Here is a 19,416-nt window from a genome sequence, read left to right on the forward strand (position 1 = left end):
AAACAATGAACTCTGTGATGTCGGTCTCAGAAACACTAGGAGGGGTAGAAAACTAGGCCAGGGCTTAGCTAGGACATCATTTTACAGAGATACTGGAGCTAGATAGGATTTTAACAGTTTGTGTTCAAAAGCTCATGACCTGACACAGCCCTGTCAGATACACGTTCTGGTAGTCAAGATGTTTACTGTAATTTTTATAAGTAATATAATACATCTTATTCATGGATGCAGAGCAGGCCATAAATTGTTTGTGTACATCCCTATTCCCAGAGCAGTAATTTAACAGATGTGCTTGGGCCGAAAAGGGGAATGCACTGGGTCTCCCACCGACTCCGATACTGCTCTTTCTCCCTTTCTCCCTTCCCCCTTCCCCTTCCCTTCCCTTCTTTTTTCCCCCCTTTCTCCTTTCCCCTTTCCTGTCCATTTGTTTGGGATTTTTGAGTTTTCTCTTGATTTGTTGGGGTTTTTCTGGGGGGTGGGAGTGCTATGAAGTGAAGGCAACAATGCATTTTATGTGCCAGCTTTTGATTTTGAAGTATTTTCAGATCTCGAATTCCCTCGACTAAGGGGCATCAAACAAACCCGAGACGGGAGTTTACTGAGCCCAGCATCTTTGCAGTGCTCGCTGTGGCTGCGTCTACAGCCTAATCTCACGCTGTTTATGCTGGCAGGCTGTTGTCAGCCCTTTAAATGTTTTGTGCATTGTCATGTACCTTTATCACCTTGCCGTTATTTGAGAACACGGTTTGTTTTTCTAAGGTAATAGCATGTGGTTTGTGGAGCTGTATTAAACAACAAAATCTCTATTCAGATTAGGGGGTTAGTCATTTTGGGATGAGGAGTTGAACTATGTATACCTTTAGGGAAATGTGATTGTACAGGAATTCTTCAAGCCTTCAATTCTTCTTTTATATTATCCAGATGTATTCATGATAGGTATAGCAGAAGGAGATCTTTTCTACTCACTGCTTCCCTAGGTCTAAGCATATAAAATATGCAACTTTTTCATTCCATAATTCACAGTTTTTTAATAAAGTAAAAGTGTAGATGAATTTCTGATACCTCTTTTCATATTTAATGGTACTTTAATAAAAAAAAAAATCTAATCCATTTCTTGGCAAGATATTCCTCAAAATGAGTATCAGGATCCAAAGAGTTAATTCTGTGAACAGTAGTACTTGGAAAGATGATACTGAATGGTATTGTGAAAGTGAATAAATGATGTAACAGAATGTCCTTGCTTTTTTCTTCTTTGCTATCATCAATTTTTTGTTCCCGGGAAATTAATAGATTCATTTTCCTACAGTTACCTGATTTCTTTTCAGCAGAACTGGAGAAGGTCAAATGTACTTGAGATCTCAGAAGTATTAATGTTAGATTATCCTAAAATATGCGACCATTTAGCTAACATATCATAAGTCTCTAAGGAAATCCTTAATCAGATGCATGAAGGAAGATACATCATGCCCAACAACATAAATATCAGTGCGAAGGGCAAAGTTAAGCAGAAGAAGGGTGTGCAGATTTGCAACTCTGTTATTTGCATTAGAAAGTCTTTTTATGTCTTTGCATGGTTGGGGAATGAAGTATAATTTTCTGCTGTTGTGGATTACTCAGAACAAGCAATGAGTATCTTCTCAATACTAGGGGACTGATCTGCAAGTACCTGGTCATGGTGTACCTGCTTCACCATCTCTCTCAGGCACAGCATCTCTTGTATGGGAGGGAGACGTGTTGATGTAGTACAAGCATATATAATATGCCAAAGATGTTTGCTTTGGGTGAACAGGAGTTGTCCTGAACCCTTCCCAACAAACTTGGCCTTTAGTCAGAGGGCATAGAGAGCGCCCATAGCCTGGGTTTGCAGTGAGGGAGTGCCCTGGGGAAGCCTGTGGGAAGCAATGCCGGAAGGAAGGGAGCGGTGCTGCTTGCCTTCCAGCCATCATCATGTTCCTGAGATAGTTTGCCAAGCAAGCACATACTCTGCTCACTTCATCTCTTCTTTTGCTTAAGTAGAATGAAGATTATGGGTTGGCATCAACAGCCTTAAAAAATAAGTCACATGCAATAAAGTCTTCACCTGTTTGAAATTTGTAGAAGAATGGCTTGAGACTGGGGAAGGGGCTACCAAATGGTCCTAGAAAAGGTTCCCTTAAAATGCTTGCTCTGCCTGCAACCTCATTAACCAAGCTTGCCGAGCTAGTGATGCTCATTGGCTTTGACATTGGCAAAATGGAATATGCAGCTTTCCTTAAATGTTTTTTTTGTCAACTTTTTTCAAGTGACCCACTTATGTAATTGGCCTCTGGCTTAAATTAAAAAACATACATATTTGATCCCTGGCTCATTTAAAGGTTTATACTGTCTAGTAGTGCTACATTTTGGATAGCTGCTTTAATAGTACTGTGGCTTTTAAAATCGAAACAGTCATTCTGAAATTTTAGCATTAGCTGGGTTTGAAAAAATCACAGAGCTTTTATGTTTTCACTTTGTCATTCTGTTACAATTAAAGGGCAATAACTGTCTGAGGAAGAACACATTAAAGGACAGTATAGATTGTGCCCTGAAATACAGCTCAGCTGGGAAGAATAAATCTCTTTGCATGGCCAAATAGATTTACATTAAAATGTTATTTTAGTATTCTGACCAAACACTTGAAGCGCTGGCTAATCTGGCCGGCTGGGCACTCTGACACCTCTCTGAGGCAGGTTTCGGTCCACAGCTCCCTGCAAAACCCAAACACCCCAACACCTAGCGAGAGTGTAGGTTTTTCTTTGTTTGGAGGTTGATTCCGAACCAGCCGAAACCGAGACAAAAACTGTATCAGAATTTCAATTCCATTTCTTTTGCAATAAAGATGTTTTCCATGCTTTTTGTTGAAGACTCTACAGTCGGCAAATCTATTGTTATTTATTTCTTGGTGGTGGTGTTGTTAATGAAAGCCTGTGTGATAATATCCACCCTGATTACAGTTGTACAAAGATCACTTTTTTTTTCCCCTTTCTCCTCCTCCTTCCTCAGAAAATTAGATAAATGATTTCTTCTCAGTGTAAAATGATATCCAGAGGTCAGTCTTTGACTTTGCTGAGAGTCTTTTAAGGGATATATCAGCAATACCACTTAGCTCTTGTTGAATTAAATATAAATACAGCTCATACAAATAATATTATTGGAGAAAAAAATCACTGTCTGTGCAGCTTCAGATTTCTAACAGAGTCTAAGACCTACAGGATTAATGGAGTCGTGGTCCTTTGGGGTTTTGTCCCAGACCACACAGGTCTTGTAAGAGAATAAGGCTATTTTAGATTGATGGACTTTGTTCATATTTGGTGCCATTACCTAGGCAATACCAACCGTTTATCTCCTTTAAAGTAGACAGAGATAGTTCAGCAGGAAATCTGTTATTATTTCTCTATTCCTAAGGGAAGGAAATGAAAGATAGGAATGATCCGTTTGTTAATTGATGGCATCTTGTGAAAAAATACATTTATCCTCCCCCACATCCCCCCCAAGTATTCCAGATAGATATGGAATGAGATGAAAATGAAGAATAATTATTCAGACTGGAAGAAAGAATTATTCAGAAAATACTCAGGAATTAAACAGGTTTTAAAATTTCATAGGAAGCTGTTTAATATTTTTAGTCGCTATTTATTTTTCTTATTTTTTTAGTTCCTCATAAACAATTTAAATACTGGAAATGCAGTACATTCACAAAGACAGATACGATATTCTCACTTAGAAGTCTTTATATATATAGTATACTTATGAACAATAAGGGACATCTGAAGTGCTTTGCAAAAAACAGCTTAAACCCTGATCTTCTACAAGTTGTATATGTTCTTAGATTTACATATACATCCTTAATTGGACTACATGCAGAAGAGGGTTGGGTTGAGTGTATATGTTGTGCTTTACATGCAGGGTATGAGTAACTGTTTAAATCAAGAGGGTGTGTATTGGGGAGACCTGCCATGCTATAAGCAAGTATCTGTCTAAATTGAAACTCAGAAGTGCACTAGCATAGTGAAACTTTCATTTTGTACCTAAGTTTGGTGATGAGCATTTATCTCATCAAGTGGGATGATCAGTCTTTATTTTATACAGTTGCTTGTATTATATCTGTTACATATTACAGTATTTTAAGTCCTAAAATAAAAGACCAGGAACTGCATAAGCATTTATACAGGTTTTAATAAAATCGATTTTAAATACTTGGAATTGTTTGCCTCATTAAAGTCTTTACGTAGCTGGATTGAAGGGAAATGTACTTTTGTCTGAGAACTGCATTAGCTAAAACACAGGGTTGAAATGGTTGAAAAACAGGGTTAAATATCGGTTTGGACTTTCTTTCCTGACTTTAATCAATCCTGGAAACTTTAGAGGAAGAATATTTCAGGATTTATTTCTGATAAATCAGACTATAAAACTAAGCCCTAATGGGCAGTCTTCCAGTTGCTTTTTTTTCAGTCCCAAGGAAATCATGCAAATATTTCTGTGAGTAAAAGCAGGATTAGGCTTAAGGTAGTCTTAGCGGTTCTTGGAGAAGAGTCCGTATTAAGCTGATAAGGCTGGTTTTAAAAAGTATGTTCAGATCTTTGTTAGCATGATTTATCTGGTTTCTGTTCAGCAGATGAAGACAGCAAAAATAACTAAACTGCAGCAGCAGACTTGTCCTTATGTGCTCACTGAGCTGCTGCGAGAGAAACAGAAGTCTGAATCTAAATCCTGCCAGGGAAACCGAGAAGGATTTGTTTTTCAAGTATTTCATGTTAGCACATAAATGCATTAGACCACAACAGTGCAGTTGATCGCAGAACACAGAATGGTTGAGTCTGCGTGGCACACCTGGAGATACACTCAAGCCTCTGCTCAAGCAGGCTCGGCCGCAGCAAGTTGCCCAGGACCGTGTCCAGCTGCGTTTTTAGTATCTCCAAGGATGGAGACTCCACAGCCTGCCTGGACAACCTGTTCCAGTGCTCTGTCACCTTCACATTTAAAAAGATTTTCTCAGATTTGAATAGCATCCCTGTATTTCAGTTTGTGCCCATTGCTTCTCGTCCTGTCACTGGGCACCACTGAGAAGAGTCTGGCTCCATCTTCTTTACTCCGCCCACCAGGTACTTACATACATGGGTGAGATCCCCTGAGCCTTCTCTTCACAGGTCCTCAGCCGCATTACACAGATGCTCCAGTTCCTTCATCATCTCCATGACCATTTACTGGACTTGCTCCTGAAAGTCCATGTCTGTCTTGTACCGGGGAGGCCCTGACTGCACCCAGCACTCCAGCTGTGGCCTCACCGGTGCTGAGTAGAGAGGAAGGATCGCCTCCCTCTGCCTGCTGGCAGTTCTCTGCCAAATGGAGTCTGTTGGCCGCCTTTGCTGCAAGGGCATGTTGCTGGCTCAAGGTCAACTTGGTGTCCACCAGGACCCCCAGCACCTTTTCTGCATAGCTGCTTACCAAGTGTTTGGCCCCAGCCTATGCTGAAACTTGATTCCACCTGCTGTCCAGAGGCTGCCACAGCAGATTTAGTAGCAGAATCAAGACATTCATTAAATAATTTGTGTTTGGAAAGAAAAAAAAAAAAACAAACCCCAACTTAATAATGTTACACTGTTAAAACACTAGTGAAATATTAAAAACTGTGTGAACGTCATTATTAAAAGTATCTGTTCTCCTGTCTAGTTATGACTTTTCAAAATTCCAAACACTGGAGGATTAACATACCCATCCCATCGGAGATTCCTAAAATGAACTGAGATGTGCCTATGTGATAATTTCTAAAGAAGCTAAACTCCTAAATTTCTTATGGCGAGTATTTGAACTAGAGGTCCTGTAGCACCTTGGAAATTCAGATTGCTTTATTTCAGCAGTGTTCCCTCATTAAGTTTTACTCTGTGGGTATTTTAAAGTTCTAAACAGAAGCATAAGCATACTGCAATCAATACAGTGCTTAACTTCTGATCATCTTTGCCAAGTGCACAGTCATCCAATAGTATCATAATTGATCTCAGTACTAAGGTGCCAAACTCTGTGTTGCTGAAGGATAGTTAGATGATGTAAATAGCTTTTTGTGTCTCGCAATAAAGCACACTTTTGTTGTGCTTGATGTAAAACCAGGAGATGAAGGTATTCTTTTATTGAAGCAAACATGTGGAAAATTGCTCTAGATTGTTATAGTACAGAGCATCTCCCCTGAAAGGAATGAGGTTCATCTATAGGGCAAACTCTGACTGTGGCACTTTATTGGAGTTACTCCTGGACTCTGTGTGGTCAAAGCAAATAACGTCATGTCCATCTAAACGGTTATAACCATGAGACTGGCACATTTTCTCATCTATAGTGTTATATTCTAAACTGTCACTAGGCATTAACTCAGTCACTGGTGAAGTCCTACCACCTAGAGATGAACTCTGCCTCAGAATGATGTTTTCCACTTCAGTGCTACTCGTATAGCAATTACTGGGTCATTAATATCATTGCATGCAATTAGTGACAGTAGAATGAGCAAGAGGTTTGTTATTTATTTAATATGAACTTTCACTATAACCCTTTCTTATCCAAGTGCTGCAGACAGAAACCAGAAAAATTTTCAAGGCGGATGAACATCCTTGGAGAGTGGTGTTGAGTTGGTATGATACAGAAAATCGGTCCTCAATTTAACGTTAAAGCTTCTGCTTTTGTTTCCAGCAAGCCCGCTTGTCATTAGCAACAATCAGTGTAACTTGAATGCTAACTAATTCTATTAGTTCTGTTCAGCTGAACTGCTAAGCAAAGCTTGCTGTGGTAGCGGGAAGATACTTCTCCCCATCCAGGAGAGGCTTTTGCCAGTAGTGTGCCGGGAGAAAGGATAAACTTACGTAAAATACCTGTTTGTGGTTGGTGAAGTTAACTAGCTAGTAATCTGTTTTAGATGCATACTCTCTGATACACGCTGAATACATCATAATTAGTGGGCTTACATCTGCCACAGTTACTTCAGTGCTCACAAATATATAATTTGTTTATGTAAACTAGAAGCAACCATGTGTGCAGTAGATCATTATCTGACAACATTTCTCAGAGTATGTGAAATATAGAACTGAAATACGTTCAAATGCAGAAATGCTTAACTGTAATGAAAGACATAAATTGTCATTCATAGTGATACAGTATTGAGATGCTTTTTTTTTTTTTTTTTTATAATTTCTAAACCATTCCTAGAGAATTTAGAGAAGGGACAGTTGACAGCATTGAAGCAAGTAGGATTTTGTTGTGGGTGGGTGGATGCTGGGACCTTCTGTAATGGGTAATAATTCAGCAAATAGTTTACTGTTTAGTACACTTCAGCTGTGGTATTCCTTAACCCAGAGATAAAGTGGTGCTGTTTTTAAAATGATAGGCAGCAGAAACCAGTTGGAGCTCACAGCTTTTTTGCTACTTTCCAATTCCATCTTGCTCGCTGTCTCTTTTCCCCTTATCAAAACACTTTGTTGACATAAAGGTGGTGGGTTTTTTTTACCACCTGTATTCTTGTTGTATGATGCTACGTCTCCCTGGAATTAATAGAATCATTCTGAATGTAGGAAACTTTACAAGAACTGTCTCCCTCTTTTGTGCTTAATACTTGGGTGGTCCTTCTCAGTCAGACAACACGAGAAGCAGGAAGGAGAGTCTATGGACTTCCAGAGGTGTGCCTGGGATTAAACAGTTGATATATACCAAGGTACATTATATGTACTATATGTACATAATATGTACTGTATTACAGTGTAGAACTGATTCAATCTGTCGTGCTTGTGTCCTCCACATTGCACCCCCCAAAAAAAATTGAAACAGTAATAAAATTGGTCCCTCTTTTGACATATGAAAACAAGTGGAGATTTTTATGGGGAATTATATAAAGTCCCTTATATCATGAGTCCCATCTAAGTACCACAAGTCACACCATTTGCATTTGGACAAGGTACATTTCAGACCAGTGGTTTGAAAAGTGAATCACAAAATTTCACTGCAGAGCCTTTGCCTTCTTCCAGACAAGAAGAGGCCTGTTTTTTATTTTACTTCATTTCATTCTGGTTTTAGCTTGACTGGGGAGGGCATTGCTGCTTACTTGCTGTGCAAAATATAATTTGTGCATCCCATTTAGATATAAATCCTGAGACATAAAACATAAGACTTAATTTAAAAAACAACAAGGATGAGAAGTTGAAAAGAAGAAGGGAGAATTCTTGTCCTTTCCTTCACAAAGAAGTTTTGCCTCATGTGTGGATAGAGGGAAAAAAAGCTGGCTTCAACAGTATTTATAAACGCTCCATAAGCTTTAGTTTAAGAAAAAAATTATCCTAATTTGAAGAAATGTGTGGAATAAGATTGACAGAATGAGAATTTCTGAACGGTCTTTAGGTTCAGAAACTCCTCAAAATTCTGCTACCACCCTGGCTTTGAAAGTAGGACAGAAGAAAACCCAGACATGTTAGAAAAGTGCAAAATTATTGGTAAACTGTTTTTATACATTTTTCATGACTGTCTCAGTGTCCTATATTGTATTAATTGAGCAAATTCAGCAGGTTTTTATCTTTTTTATTAAAGATCCTTTCTTTGTCTCTATAAGATCAGGAAAAAAGTTAGGATGTGATTTTATTGTTCAGGCACAAAGAGTTAAACAGAAGAGGTCTCCAGTCTGTAGATAGAAACACAGGCAACACATTGACCATACTCCATGCAGCTATTCATAATGCATTTATGTTTTAGCACTTGCGATCCAGGTTTGGGACTGCTGATAGTTACATTTTGGAAGACAATTTCATTTTTTTTTTTAAAAAACGGAAGGTTTCAGTGCCAGTCTCATTTTTGTCACTACAAGCAAGGGTAAACCGTTAGCTGCTAGTAGTTGAAATTAGTATATTTATCTTCTCTCTAAACCTTCTGCAGCTCACCCAACGTGGTGTTTGCCAAGCTACCTGTTCTTTGAGTGGCCTGAACAATTTTTTGTTGTTGTTTTAGATCTCCATGCAGATCTGGCATTGCTATTAAGTGGGGAAAGGAAAAAAAAAAAAAAAGAAGAATTTCTTTTAATTAAAACACTCATTCTATTACCTCAGCTGCCTTGTTCTTCATCGCTGGCTGATCTAGAAACAACCTCCGTGTTGTGATCTGTGATTTGTGGTTTCGCAGTATGTGATTTCTGGTGTTCTTAAACCTGTCCCATAAATTTAGATAATTTATGGGAAGAATAATTATTTATTTGGTGTTTTAATAAGAGAGTCATTAAAAGGTCCTAAAGTAGATGAAAGCAGTCAGAGCACAAACACACGATGCTTAGCCAAAATAGTGTTCTATTACTTAATAAAATAAAAAACCCTCAAAAGCTTTACATGTGCTTAGTAATCCTGTGAGTGCATATGAGATCAAGTGCAGCTTTGCTGTAAGAATAACTTCTTACTACTGTTGGATCTAAAGCTTTCATGGATTTTGCTGCTCTTTAGGCTTTTTCATTCTGTTTCTAAGCACAGCTGGGGAAAAGCGGAGATGGGTAGGGTTATTTGATTTTATTTAGCTCTGAATTTGAGAAACCTATTTTCTGATGCTGAATTCAAGCAGTATTTAAGAAAAAAATTGGGAAAATTACTACTATTGGACGGTGCTGATCTAGCCCAAAGAAACCTCTAATTCTCATTTTTCTATTAACAGATCCACACCAGCAGCAATTAATTTTTGATGACTCTGTCAATGATGTGTCCTTGATAACATTGCCAAATGGCTTGTATCGTCTAGCACACTAAGGGGGGGTACAAAACCAATTTGCCCTCACCCGTCAGTTGACATCACTCATTCATTCCTCCAGTCTGTGGTTTAAGGTCCATTTAGTTTTCACAGGAAAATTAAGTACAATGATCATAATTTCTCTCTTCAGCCATGTAGTCCATTTCGTATTCAAGCTCAAGAAATAAATATGTTATAACGTTGTGTTGGTTCAAAGGATGTGACATTTAATTTGCAAGTAGGTAATGTCTTTCATAATCCTAAAACATAAATGTATGGGTAATAATTGTGGCAGAATTAAGAGGCTGAAATTTTAGTCTGCTGATGTTTTCTTTTAAGTAATTGTGATGGCATTTTTTCATTTTGTAATGTGTTTTTAGGAGTGAAGGAAGTTGAATTTTTGTGACTGCGCCTTCATTTCTAATCTCTTTGTGAATGAAAAGCTATATACAGGCACAAATCCAGCAGCTTAATTCTCCATCTGATTAGAGCAATGTTACCAACCTGATAGGTTGAAAACAGCCAAGATCCATGCAGTGGCTTAACCTCCTGGGAGGCAGAGCAATAACAATCAAATGAAGACATATTAAAATGTAATATTACTTCCTCTCCATGGGGACTGTATAAGAATCATAGCCAGGAACTATTCTTGTCAGCTGACTCTGCTTCGCTCACTGATTCCCTGCCCCTGCATTTATGACTAATGGATTTCATACAATAAACAACACTTGTGAAGTTTTAAAAGCAAATAAATGTAAGACATCATACATTGATTTACATGAGTTCCAATTTTTACTTTTTTTTTTTCATTTAAATAATTTATATATTTTGGAGAAGGGAAGGCAGAGCTGGAATGGAATTCTTCGGTCTGAATGAATTCATTCTCTCTCATATAAGTGAGATGGTATATTGGGCAGTGTTTTACGAAACTGAAAATGCATACTTGCTCCTCCAAAGTGAGTATGTATCAGCAGACTCTTAAGCATGATTTCGTAAGAGGTCAGTTTTTCTGAAAGTTTTAAACCCAAACTTAGGTTCTTTATAAAATGGCAGCTGCTGTTGTATTCAATGAATGCAGACACACAGTGTTTACAGCTTGAACAGAATGTTTGACTGACTGCTGCAAACGTTGCCTATAAATTAGTATGATTTTGTCAGAAAGTCTTAAAATCAATAGATTTTAGGGCAATTATGTATGTTTATTTGTAGATGTGGATAAACTGCTGACTGAATAATTTAGTGCGCTTTTGACTGTAAGTAGGAGTTTCACAGTTGACACCAGCAGAACAGGACGGGTCTCAGAAAATCAGAGGGACCTATCCATCAAAAAGATTTGAAAATGTTTTGCTACCCGTGTAGCAACATTGTACTTGCTTTTAGTTTCCTATGTCTTGCTGTATTAATAAAAAACAAAGTGTGGGATCCTGAGAACATTTAATACTCATGAGAAACTTTCTATTAATCATTAATTATGTTTATTAATGTTACTATTTAGGTAGTATCTAGTCATCTTAACACAGGGCATTTCGTGTGTGAGTAATTGTCTCTAAAATATATCCATATTTAGACCTAAATATAAAAAAACCCAAACCGGTTCTTTTATATATATGTGTGTATATATATGTATATAAAAATAAACTGGATGGAAGGTCTAAAATTTGATCACATAAACACACCGGAGAGTAGCGTTTCCATTTTAGATGTAAGGAATTTGTGTTACGTTTCTGTGTCTATACCCAAACCTCTTTTTTCTCTGGAAATATCCTTTCAGCGTGAGCAGAGCTCCAGGTACCAGGGTCACTTACCTGCAGAAGTGTGAGTGCGGTGGAGGAGCTTACATGATAGCGGGTATAATTTTCATTTGGAGATCAATATAGAAAGGCAGTGGCAAGCGTTTGAGGAATATTTTGTACCGCACCCCTGTTTGACTTCTGCACGCTAAACTGTCAAGGGGCATTAGCAGTATGGAACTCCGTTTTCTCTGATGTCCCAGATTACTTCTTTTTCTCCGTGCTGCTTTTCAAAGCTTGAAACGATGTGTTTAAAACTACCCACTTTCTTCCTGGTACACTAGGGATATGTGAGGTTATATTTCAGTAGTCTTAATGAATTTTGAAAAATAATTTCCTCCAGTGGCCTTGGGTAATTGTCGGTTTAATTACAGGGAGAAGCTGAGATGGAAACTTTGCTTTGTCACTGAAATGCTCCTCTTTCTTTGAAAATTCTCTGTTCCTCAGGACGTAGCAGTCTCGTCTCTGAGCTATAACGTAGGCTTTCCGAAAACCCCTTGAAGAACTGTGGAAAAAGTGAATACTCCTGCAAATTCATTCATCTGACATCAAAGCTGTGAAAGCATTCTTTTAGCAGGCAAGCGAGGCAGATTGTGCTCGCGTAGGCACACAACCAGACTCATTGTACATCTGGGCCTTCCCGTTTGGAGACTGTATTTGAAGTAATTTTGCATTCTTTTTGCCGTCTTTCTTACTTTCTTATTCTCTACTGAGGTCAGACTGCATCCTCTGCATCTTATTGAGGTCTCCTGCTCTGTGGGTTAAATGGATAGGCCTTTAATGAATAAAAAGGCATTGATGTTCAGAAGCAGCAGCACTCTATTTCATTAAAATCAAGCAGAAGGTGTTTAAGGAGATGGGAGCCCCCATCGCCTCAATTAAAAAACAAACGAAGAATAACAAAAACCGCAAGACAAAGTCAGTGTTTATTAGTTGTACTTTCAGTTGATGCTCAGCTTTGGTATTTCTATTTACTGCTTTTTTTCCCTTGTCCTTGTGCTGGTACATTGGCAAATAGGTCATAAAAAACACTTTCAGCAAAGACACATTTGATTTATGTCCAGAACTGGTTCTTAGTATTGATTTTTTTTCCCTCTGGAAAAAAACAAAAGAAAACAAAACTATATGTCTCCATTATTTTCTGAGCCTGGCAATGCAGTGGCAGATTTCAGATTGGCTTTTATCTTAAATTACTCATTGTGCTCTTTTATATTTTAAAAAGTCTTTTTTGCAAGTTGGAAAAAAAAAGTAGTTGCACGTATGACCATTGTCATGTTTTTACAGGGGGGAGGGAACAAGAGGAGGAACTGGGAGGGACCACATATGAGGAGAAGGGAATTTTAGGAAAAGAAAGCACAATTTGGGAAGTTTGTATGGTGCCTGTAATTTGAGTTAGTCACAAAAGAGGCAGAAGTGGAACAAAAAACACGAAGTAGATCAAAGGCTAGGAAGCAGGGTTCAGCAGTATGGGGTTTATATCTTTATGGCTAGAGAGAAGATTAGAGCAAGAAAAATACTGCCATGGGGCTAGGAAGACATTGTGAAGGGAAAAGGAAATATACATAGGCTGCATTTGAAAGAAAATCCCCAAGGAAGGCAAAAGAGAAGGAACGAGAATTAAAAACAAAGATCCAAACAGTGTGAAGCCCTGGTTGAATTAGATCCCGAGCTGAAAGGAGAGGGGCAGAGGCAGGAAAGTGCTGCTTAAGCAGTTCACCGCAGCCACAACAAGCAGCGAGCTCCGTTATCTCGTATTTTCTATTTGTTTTCTCCAGCTGGTGGCCGGATGCCAGCGTGTGTGCGCGCACCCTCTCCTACGCGCCTTTTGGGCCTGGGATAAACGGCTCCAAGAAACGGTGGTGCAATTTGCACCCCCAGGACAACCGGGGTAGGAAAACTCCTGGTGCGTTCCCTAAACAGCGACGCTCTGGGGCACACGGTTGGCAGACGTGCCTGCTCTGCCACCGTGGCCGGGCCACCAGCGCAGACGCCGATGTGGCCGGTGCCTGGCGCGGTGCGGAGTGACGCCGATGCCCACATCTGGGGAGCCGCCAAATAGTTTTCCAGCAGCTGCTGGGGGTTTGCAACCAACAGCTGGCTTGGGCAGCGGCAGCGGCGCACCCCTAAACCGTGACTCAACGTTTTGGATTCTCCAAGGGAGTTATGCTTGACGCTCAAATCGCGTCGCGGAGTCAGCTTGCAGCAGGGCCGCGCGGTTCCAGCCAGCGCCTAGATAAGCGAGAACAACATAAATGCAGGGGAAAGCACCCGTTTGTTTGTACGAGCTAAAAGGTTTCCGTGAGAACAGAGTGTATTCCCCCCTGCCACCCGCCCCCGCGGAGGCTCCTCAATGCTGAGAAAAGTGAGATTGTACTTTAAAATATTAAATGGTTTTCCAATCAGTTCAGAATCTCAGCTTTCACCTGGGCCTTTTGTATGCGTTCACTTCTTCCAGCAGGAGATTTGTAATAGAGGAAGCAGGTGTAACATGGTGATTATAAAGATATTGTTGGAGAAAAAAAAAAAAAGAAGGGTGCATTTTCAGTGTTTTGCTCCTCTGAGCCTGCCAGGGCTTCCTTTTCAGCTGACTCCATCACCTTTTAGCAAGGTGCTGTGTTTTCATCCAAGTCAGTCAGTCAGTCAATTGTGCATAGAAAAAAAGGTTGCTGGGTAAATTTGAAACCTCGATAACACATTCCTCCATTTGTATATATTGTACGGCTTACCAGTGTATTCATTCCTTTGGCTTTCAACATTTCACAGCTTTCCATAGGTCAACCCGAGCAACAAGAACAGGTCCTGCTAGATTGACAGATTTCTGCTTTCAGACACTCATGTTCGCATCACTTTGCCTGTTGATTTCCTGATTTTTATTTATTTTTATTTATTTATTTTTCTTTTATTTTTAATCAGCAACATCAAATGGGTCTTTGGAGGGCCTGGATAACCAGGAGGGAGGGGTGTGCCAGACAAAAACCATGAAGATCCTCATGAAAGTTGGACAAGGTAAAGACCATCTGCTGTTTCATGAAATCACTTTGATCAACCTCAGTGTCCTTTTAGTTTTCAGGCTTCATTTAGCAGTGTAGAGCAGAGAGCTAACCGAGTCTGCTGTGGTCATTCCTCCCTTACAGGCTGAAAGCAAAGCCTATTTTGTCTTCCTCGGCTACTGACAGATTTCTACAGGAGGAGGGTTAGCGTAACAAGATCTCTTCGTTGGAGAGATCCCTAGAAGGAAAGGTCACCTGGGAGTAGTGTGTTTCAGTCATTTTTTATTTTTATTTTTAAAACAAAAGCCACAACTCTGCTGTTCAAAATTATTTAAAATACATGAAAGGAGGGAAGCCAATGTTTCTATAGTTTGCTTGTTATGAATTCTGATTACAGAGGGGTTTTTGTTCATTGTCTCTTTTCACATATAGATAACCTATTGTGCAGGAAGAAAGAATTATTCTTCTAAGTAGAAGTTGGTTTAGTAGTCAATCAACTTCCTCAGTGAAACTGAAATGTCATCTGCAAAGCTTTTCTTGCCAGTTACAGGAGTCCCTATAGTTTCTGCAGATGGCCTCACAACCTCTGAAATAACTAATATAACCATTTTGCTTTAAAAGGAAAATTACGTACTTTTATCGCCCAGACCTTTACATAAAGATTCTTCTGTTCAAAGCCATTTGTGTCTCATGAGGTGCCTAGAAACGGCTTATAAGGCTCCATTCCATCAAGCACCAAAGCTGCATGAGTCCTCTTTCTCTCCCGCAGATCCCAACTCGGCGGGGCTGCCCCGGCACACGGATCCCACCAAGCGCCCCGAGCAGGAAGCTGGCACCAATGGGAAGAGTTCCACCACCAGCCCCTTTGTGAAGGACCACTCAGGTAGGTGCGACAGCGCTGGTGCCTGGGATGGGGCTCTGGCGGAGCGTTCTCCTGTGTCCCCAAATGCATTTTATTTTACCATTAAAGTGCCACAAAAGTAAAATGTTTTTGTACTGAGATGAAGCAAAAGCCAGTTCTGATGCTCTGGTAAACAGTGTCGAGGAACTGCAAGTTTTGGCAATGGCTGCTCTCTCCCCTCTTCCACTTTGCAGTAGAAGTTAATTACATCTTGTGAGAATATCACTCATTTACAGGAAAGTTTTTGGATAGGACATTCACTAAGCAGCTTTACGATGGTAAATGCTGCCTTACATTTAGTACTCTGGCAGATGAACGAATCTTTCTGTCTTTGTCTTCCCGTATAATACATTATCAAGTGGTTCTCGACAGCCATTTATAAAATTTATTTCAAGGCATCTATAATTAATGTCCTGATCTTTTAACTGACCATATAAAGTCTACACATGAATGGCTAGTCTTTCACTAAATTTAAAGATTTTTTTTTAAATAATTATCTAAACAAGATAAATAGATATTTCCAAACAAATGTCTTCAGGATGCATTTCAGAGATTAGATGAACAAGAAAAAAACTAACTCGTACGACTCAAGATCTCTGGAAGAAAAGTCAGTGAATTGGGAATGCTACAATGCAAAACTTGCTGCCAGTTGATTCTAGGTTTCCCGAAAATGGCTGCAAGTTTTCCTTGCTAGCTCTGTCATTAGTTACTGGGCTAATGAATCTTCGATATGGTGGTCGCTGGGCAGGCTTCAGCCATTTCCTATGGAGGTTCCAGTAGGAAAAGTCCACAGTTACGTGGATGTAGCATCTGCAGCATTCTTCCACCTGTGAGCCAGCATCAAGAGAGGGAAGTTGGTTCAAATTTTCAACTGAGAAAGTGTCAATGAACGCTCATTTAATTTTTTGACAAATAATATGACAATGTGATGGTGCCAAATACACAACAGGCTGTTCAGCACACAAGCTTTTCCTGACTACCAAATACATGATGTTGTAAGTTAATGCAAACAGATACATGCCGTAGCCATTTTGCCTATCATCTCCTGCCTCGAGCTCCTTTTCTTCATGTGCCAGCTAGAGGAGTCCACTTAAAGAGGCACTGATGATGGTTTAAATTAGATCAATATGCAAAAGATAAAACAGCAGAAGAACGGTGTGACGCTGAACAGTACCAGTTGTCCTGAGAACTGTCATTTATTTCCCTGTGTTATTTTCCCCTCGCAGTCCTATCCCATCCCTCTCTGCTGCCCAGGGCTGGCCGGCATCTGTTAAAAGATGCGGTGTGCATCAAAGGCTGCCTTGTCAGTGCCAGTCCTCACTGCTGATGGATGATGATGTATGAAACAGGGTGGTTTGGGAGCAGCACAAAAGTGAGACCAAGAGACACAAAGTCTTATTTAATATTGATTGCTGACTTCGGCTGTTTGCATTTAGCTATCTAACAGGGTAATTGGTTTGTCAAAGTTTAGCCATCAGTTAATTCTTCCAGTCTTGCTTACTCTACACATTTTTAAGCAGCGTAAACGGGTCGCAGGATGGCAATAACTTCTGTCTGTTGTATTTCCGTTCTTTCCAGGATCTAGCACAGATGGCAGTAAGGCTGGGCATTCCAGTATACTGGGTTCAGAGGTGGCCTTATTTGCAGGGATTGCATCAGGGTGCATCATTTTCATCGTCATCATCATCACTTTGGTGGTTCTTTTGTTGAAGTACAGGAGAAGACACAGGAAGCATTCCCCGCAACACACGACAACTCTCTCACTTAGTACGTTAGCCACCCCAAAACGCAGTGGCAACAACAATGGTTCTGAGCCCAGTGACATTATCATTCCTCTAAGGACTGCAGACAGTGTCTTTTGCCCCCACTACGAAAAGGTCAGCGGCGACTATGGACATCCGGTGTACATAGTTCAAGAGATGCCTCCTCAGAGTCCAGCAAACATTTATTACAAGGTCTGAGAAACACACAACCAACTCTGTGGTACAGTTGAGTCGTAGAGGAAACTCACTGGTCAAATGCTTTCTGTTGGGGTTTGTGATGACGCCTTGTGCGCTAGCATTGACTCAAGCACACGAGGGGAGAAGGCGCAAGCTCTTTCTCCAGGAGCCAACACGAGCTGGACAGCTTACCTAGTCTGTAGAATTCCTATCTCGGTGAATAAGTATTCACTAAAAGCTGGAAGACTTTTACGTAGAAGATGCCCATTCTGATTGCTGTACTCTTGTTACGTTCATCATCCTCAAAGCCATGTGCTGCGGGCGTTCAGGCATGTGCAAAAGCCAAGGGAAGACGGAGTGATCCGTGGATGTTAATAGCTCTAGGCATCCTGGGAAGGTGCTCTAGGATATATCAAGCTTGAAATGCAATCTTCTGACTTTTGTGTGTCTCTCTCAGTGCGTACTGGATTTGTCACACAGACCTTGGTGTCTAAGTAAGACTTGTTAAAGTTCTCTTGCTTTTAGTCCGTCACTGTTCCATTTGTTTCTGTTATTTGAGGCTCTGCCATCCTTCACATAAGATTTCCTTTCACTCCACCTCCCAAATCACTAATGGAACATTAATGTTTGGAGATCTGCGCTCCATCCATCTGCTACAGCAGCCTCACTCGAATGGGTAATGCATTTATAGAATTTGTGTTTGATAGTAAGGAGCCTTCCAGCCAAAAAGTTAGGCTGTCAACAAAGTCAAGAGCAGGACTGGGTGGTGGAGGGAAGGGCTGACTGCAGTTGCAATTGAATACTGCTGCCTCAAAACTAGAAGCTGGGAAGAAAAAAGAAAAAAAAAAAGAAAAAAAACAAAACAAAACAACCAACATTTAGATAGCACAGCACTTTGGTATGCTAAGTTTTAAGAGGCAAGTAGGAGACACAATCACACGCGCAGTGGATTAGGGCTGCATCTGAAGGAATTCATGGTTATCAAATACCAGTGTGCCGAAAAAAATAGTACCTTCAATACAGTAGAACAAAGGGGTATTGTTAGTAAGTGAACAAGCTTGGAGAGGACAAGACAATAGCAGGCCGCTGAGGATATATTAGGGCAGGGCTGTTGTGGTACTGGCAATAAAATACACAGCTTTGAAGCTGTAGCAAAAATGTAGTCTGCTTTGGATGACTTTTAAGCAGACTCAGCTGCTATACTATCACATTATACTAAACACAGGGAAAGCATTTAAGAGAATAGCAGAGACCCAAATCTGACCAAGATGATTATAAGCCAACGGGTCAAATGAGCTGTAATTCTATCACTGGTAAAGTTGTGAAAAAGACCTTTCTCATCTCTAAAAGTAAAAGAGAATTTCTCTCTGACTGAGCCTTTTGACAGTTTGGTTTATTGTAGTGCTGTCCCTGCACAGTGAGTGTCGGTACTGTGACTGACACAGCAGTTCATTGGTGCTCTGGTGCAAAGTTAAAGCACATATGGCAAACCTCTTGCAGTCCGTAAGAATAAAATAAATTATGACACTGAGATGGAGAAGGAAGATATGTCTTATTTATAATAGGTGTATAGAACACAAGGGATATAAAGTGAGAGTTTTTCTTTCGTTCGTTCGTTCGTTCTTAATTTTTTTGGTTTGGTTTGCTTTTCTACTAATATATATTTTGAGATTGCACAGAATCTACACCAGAAGATGTGAAATTCATTTGTGGCAATTAAATAGTCTTAACTTGTCATCATTTTACATATATATATGTTTGTGTTTGTGTGTGTGTATATGTATACACACACACATATGTGTTTACGTATGCATATATATGCATATATATATACACACACACACACATTTTAAAAAAAACAAACTGCTTCTGGGAAAAACATCAGCCATCCAAAAATAAGAATGGGAGGATATTTAAAAAAAAAAAAATATTCAAAGCATCTCATAAAAGAAAACCAGGAAATGTAAGTCCCAAAATATCAAGAAATCAATGTTACTGCATCACGTATCTAACAATGACAAGGTGTGCCGGCATTTATTTTCTGTGTT

At 39.8% G+C, this 19,416-nt stretch overlaps 1 protein-coding gene across 1 annotated transcript in view; it reads left to right on the plus strand.

The window, feature by feature from the left end:
• The window catches only part of EFNB2 (ephrin B2), a 43,441-nt gene extending 25,205 nt beyond the window's left edge, over positions 1-18,236 (plus strand). Inside the window, exons 3-5 of the mRNA XM_075740497.1 lie at positions 14,451-14,543; positions 15,297-15,410; positions 17,007-18,236. Coding sequence (XP_075596612.1) covers positions 14,451-14,543; positions 15,297-15,410; positions 17,007-17,389 — 590 coding nt within the window. The 3' untranslated portion in view covers positions 17,390-18,236. The remainder of the gene's footprint in view (positions 1-14,450; positions 14,544-15,296; positions 15,411-17,006) is intronic.
• The last annotated feature ends 1,180 nt before the right edge of the window (positions 18,237-19,416 follow it).

Source organism: Balearica regulorum, chromosome 1 (genome assembly GCF_011004875.1).
Source record: "Balearica regulorum gibbericeps isolate bBalReg1 chromosome 1, bBalReg1.pri, whole genome shotgun sequence".
Classification (NCBI taxonomy): domain Eukaryota; kingdom Metazoa; phylum Chordata; class Aves; order Gruiformes; family Gruidae; genus Balearica; species Balearica regulorum.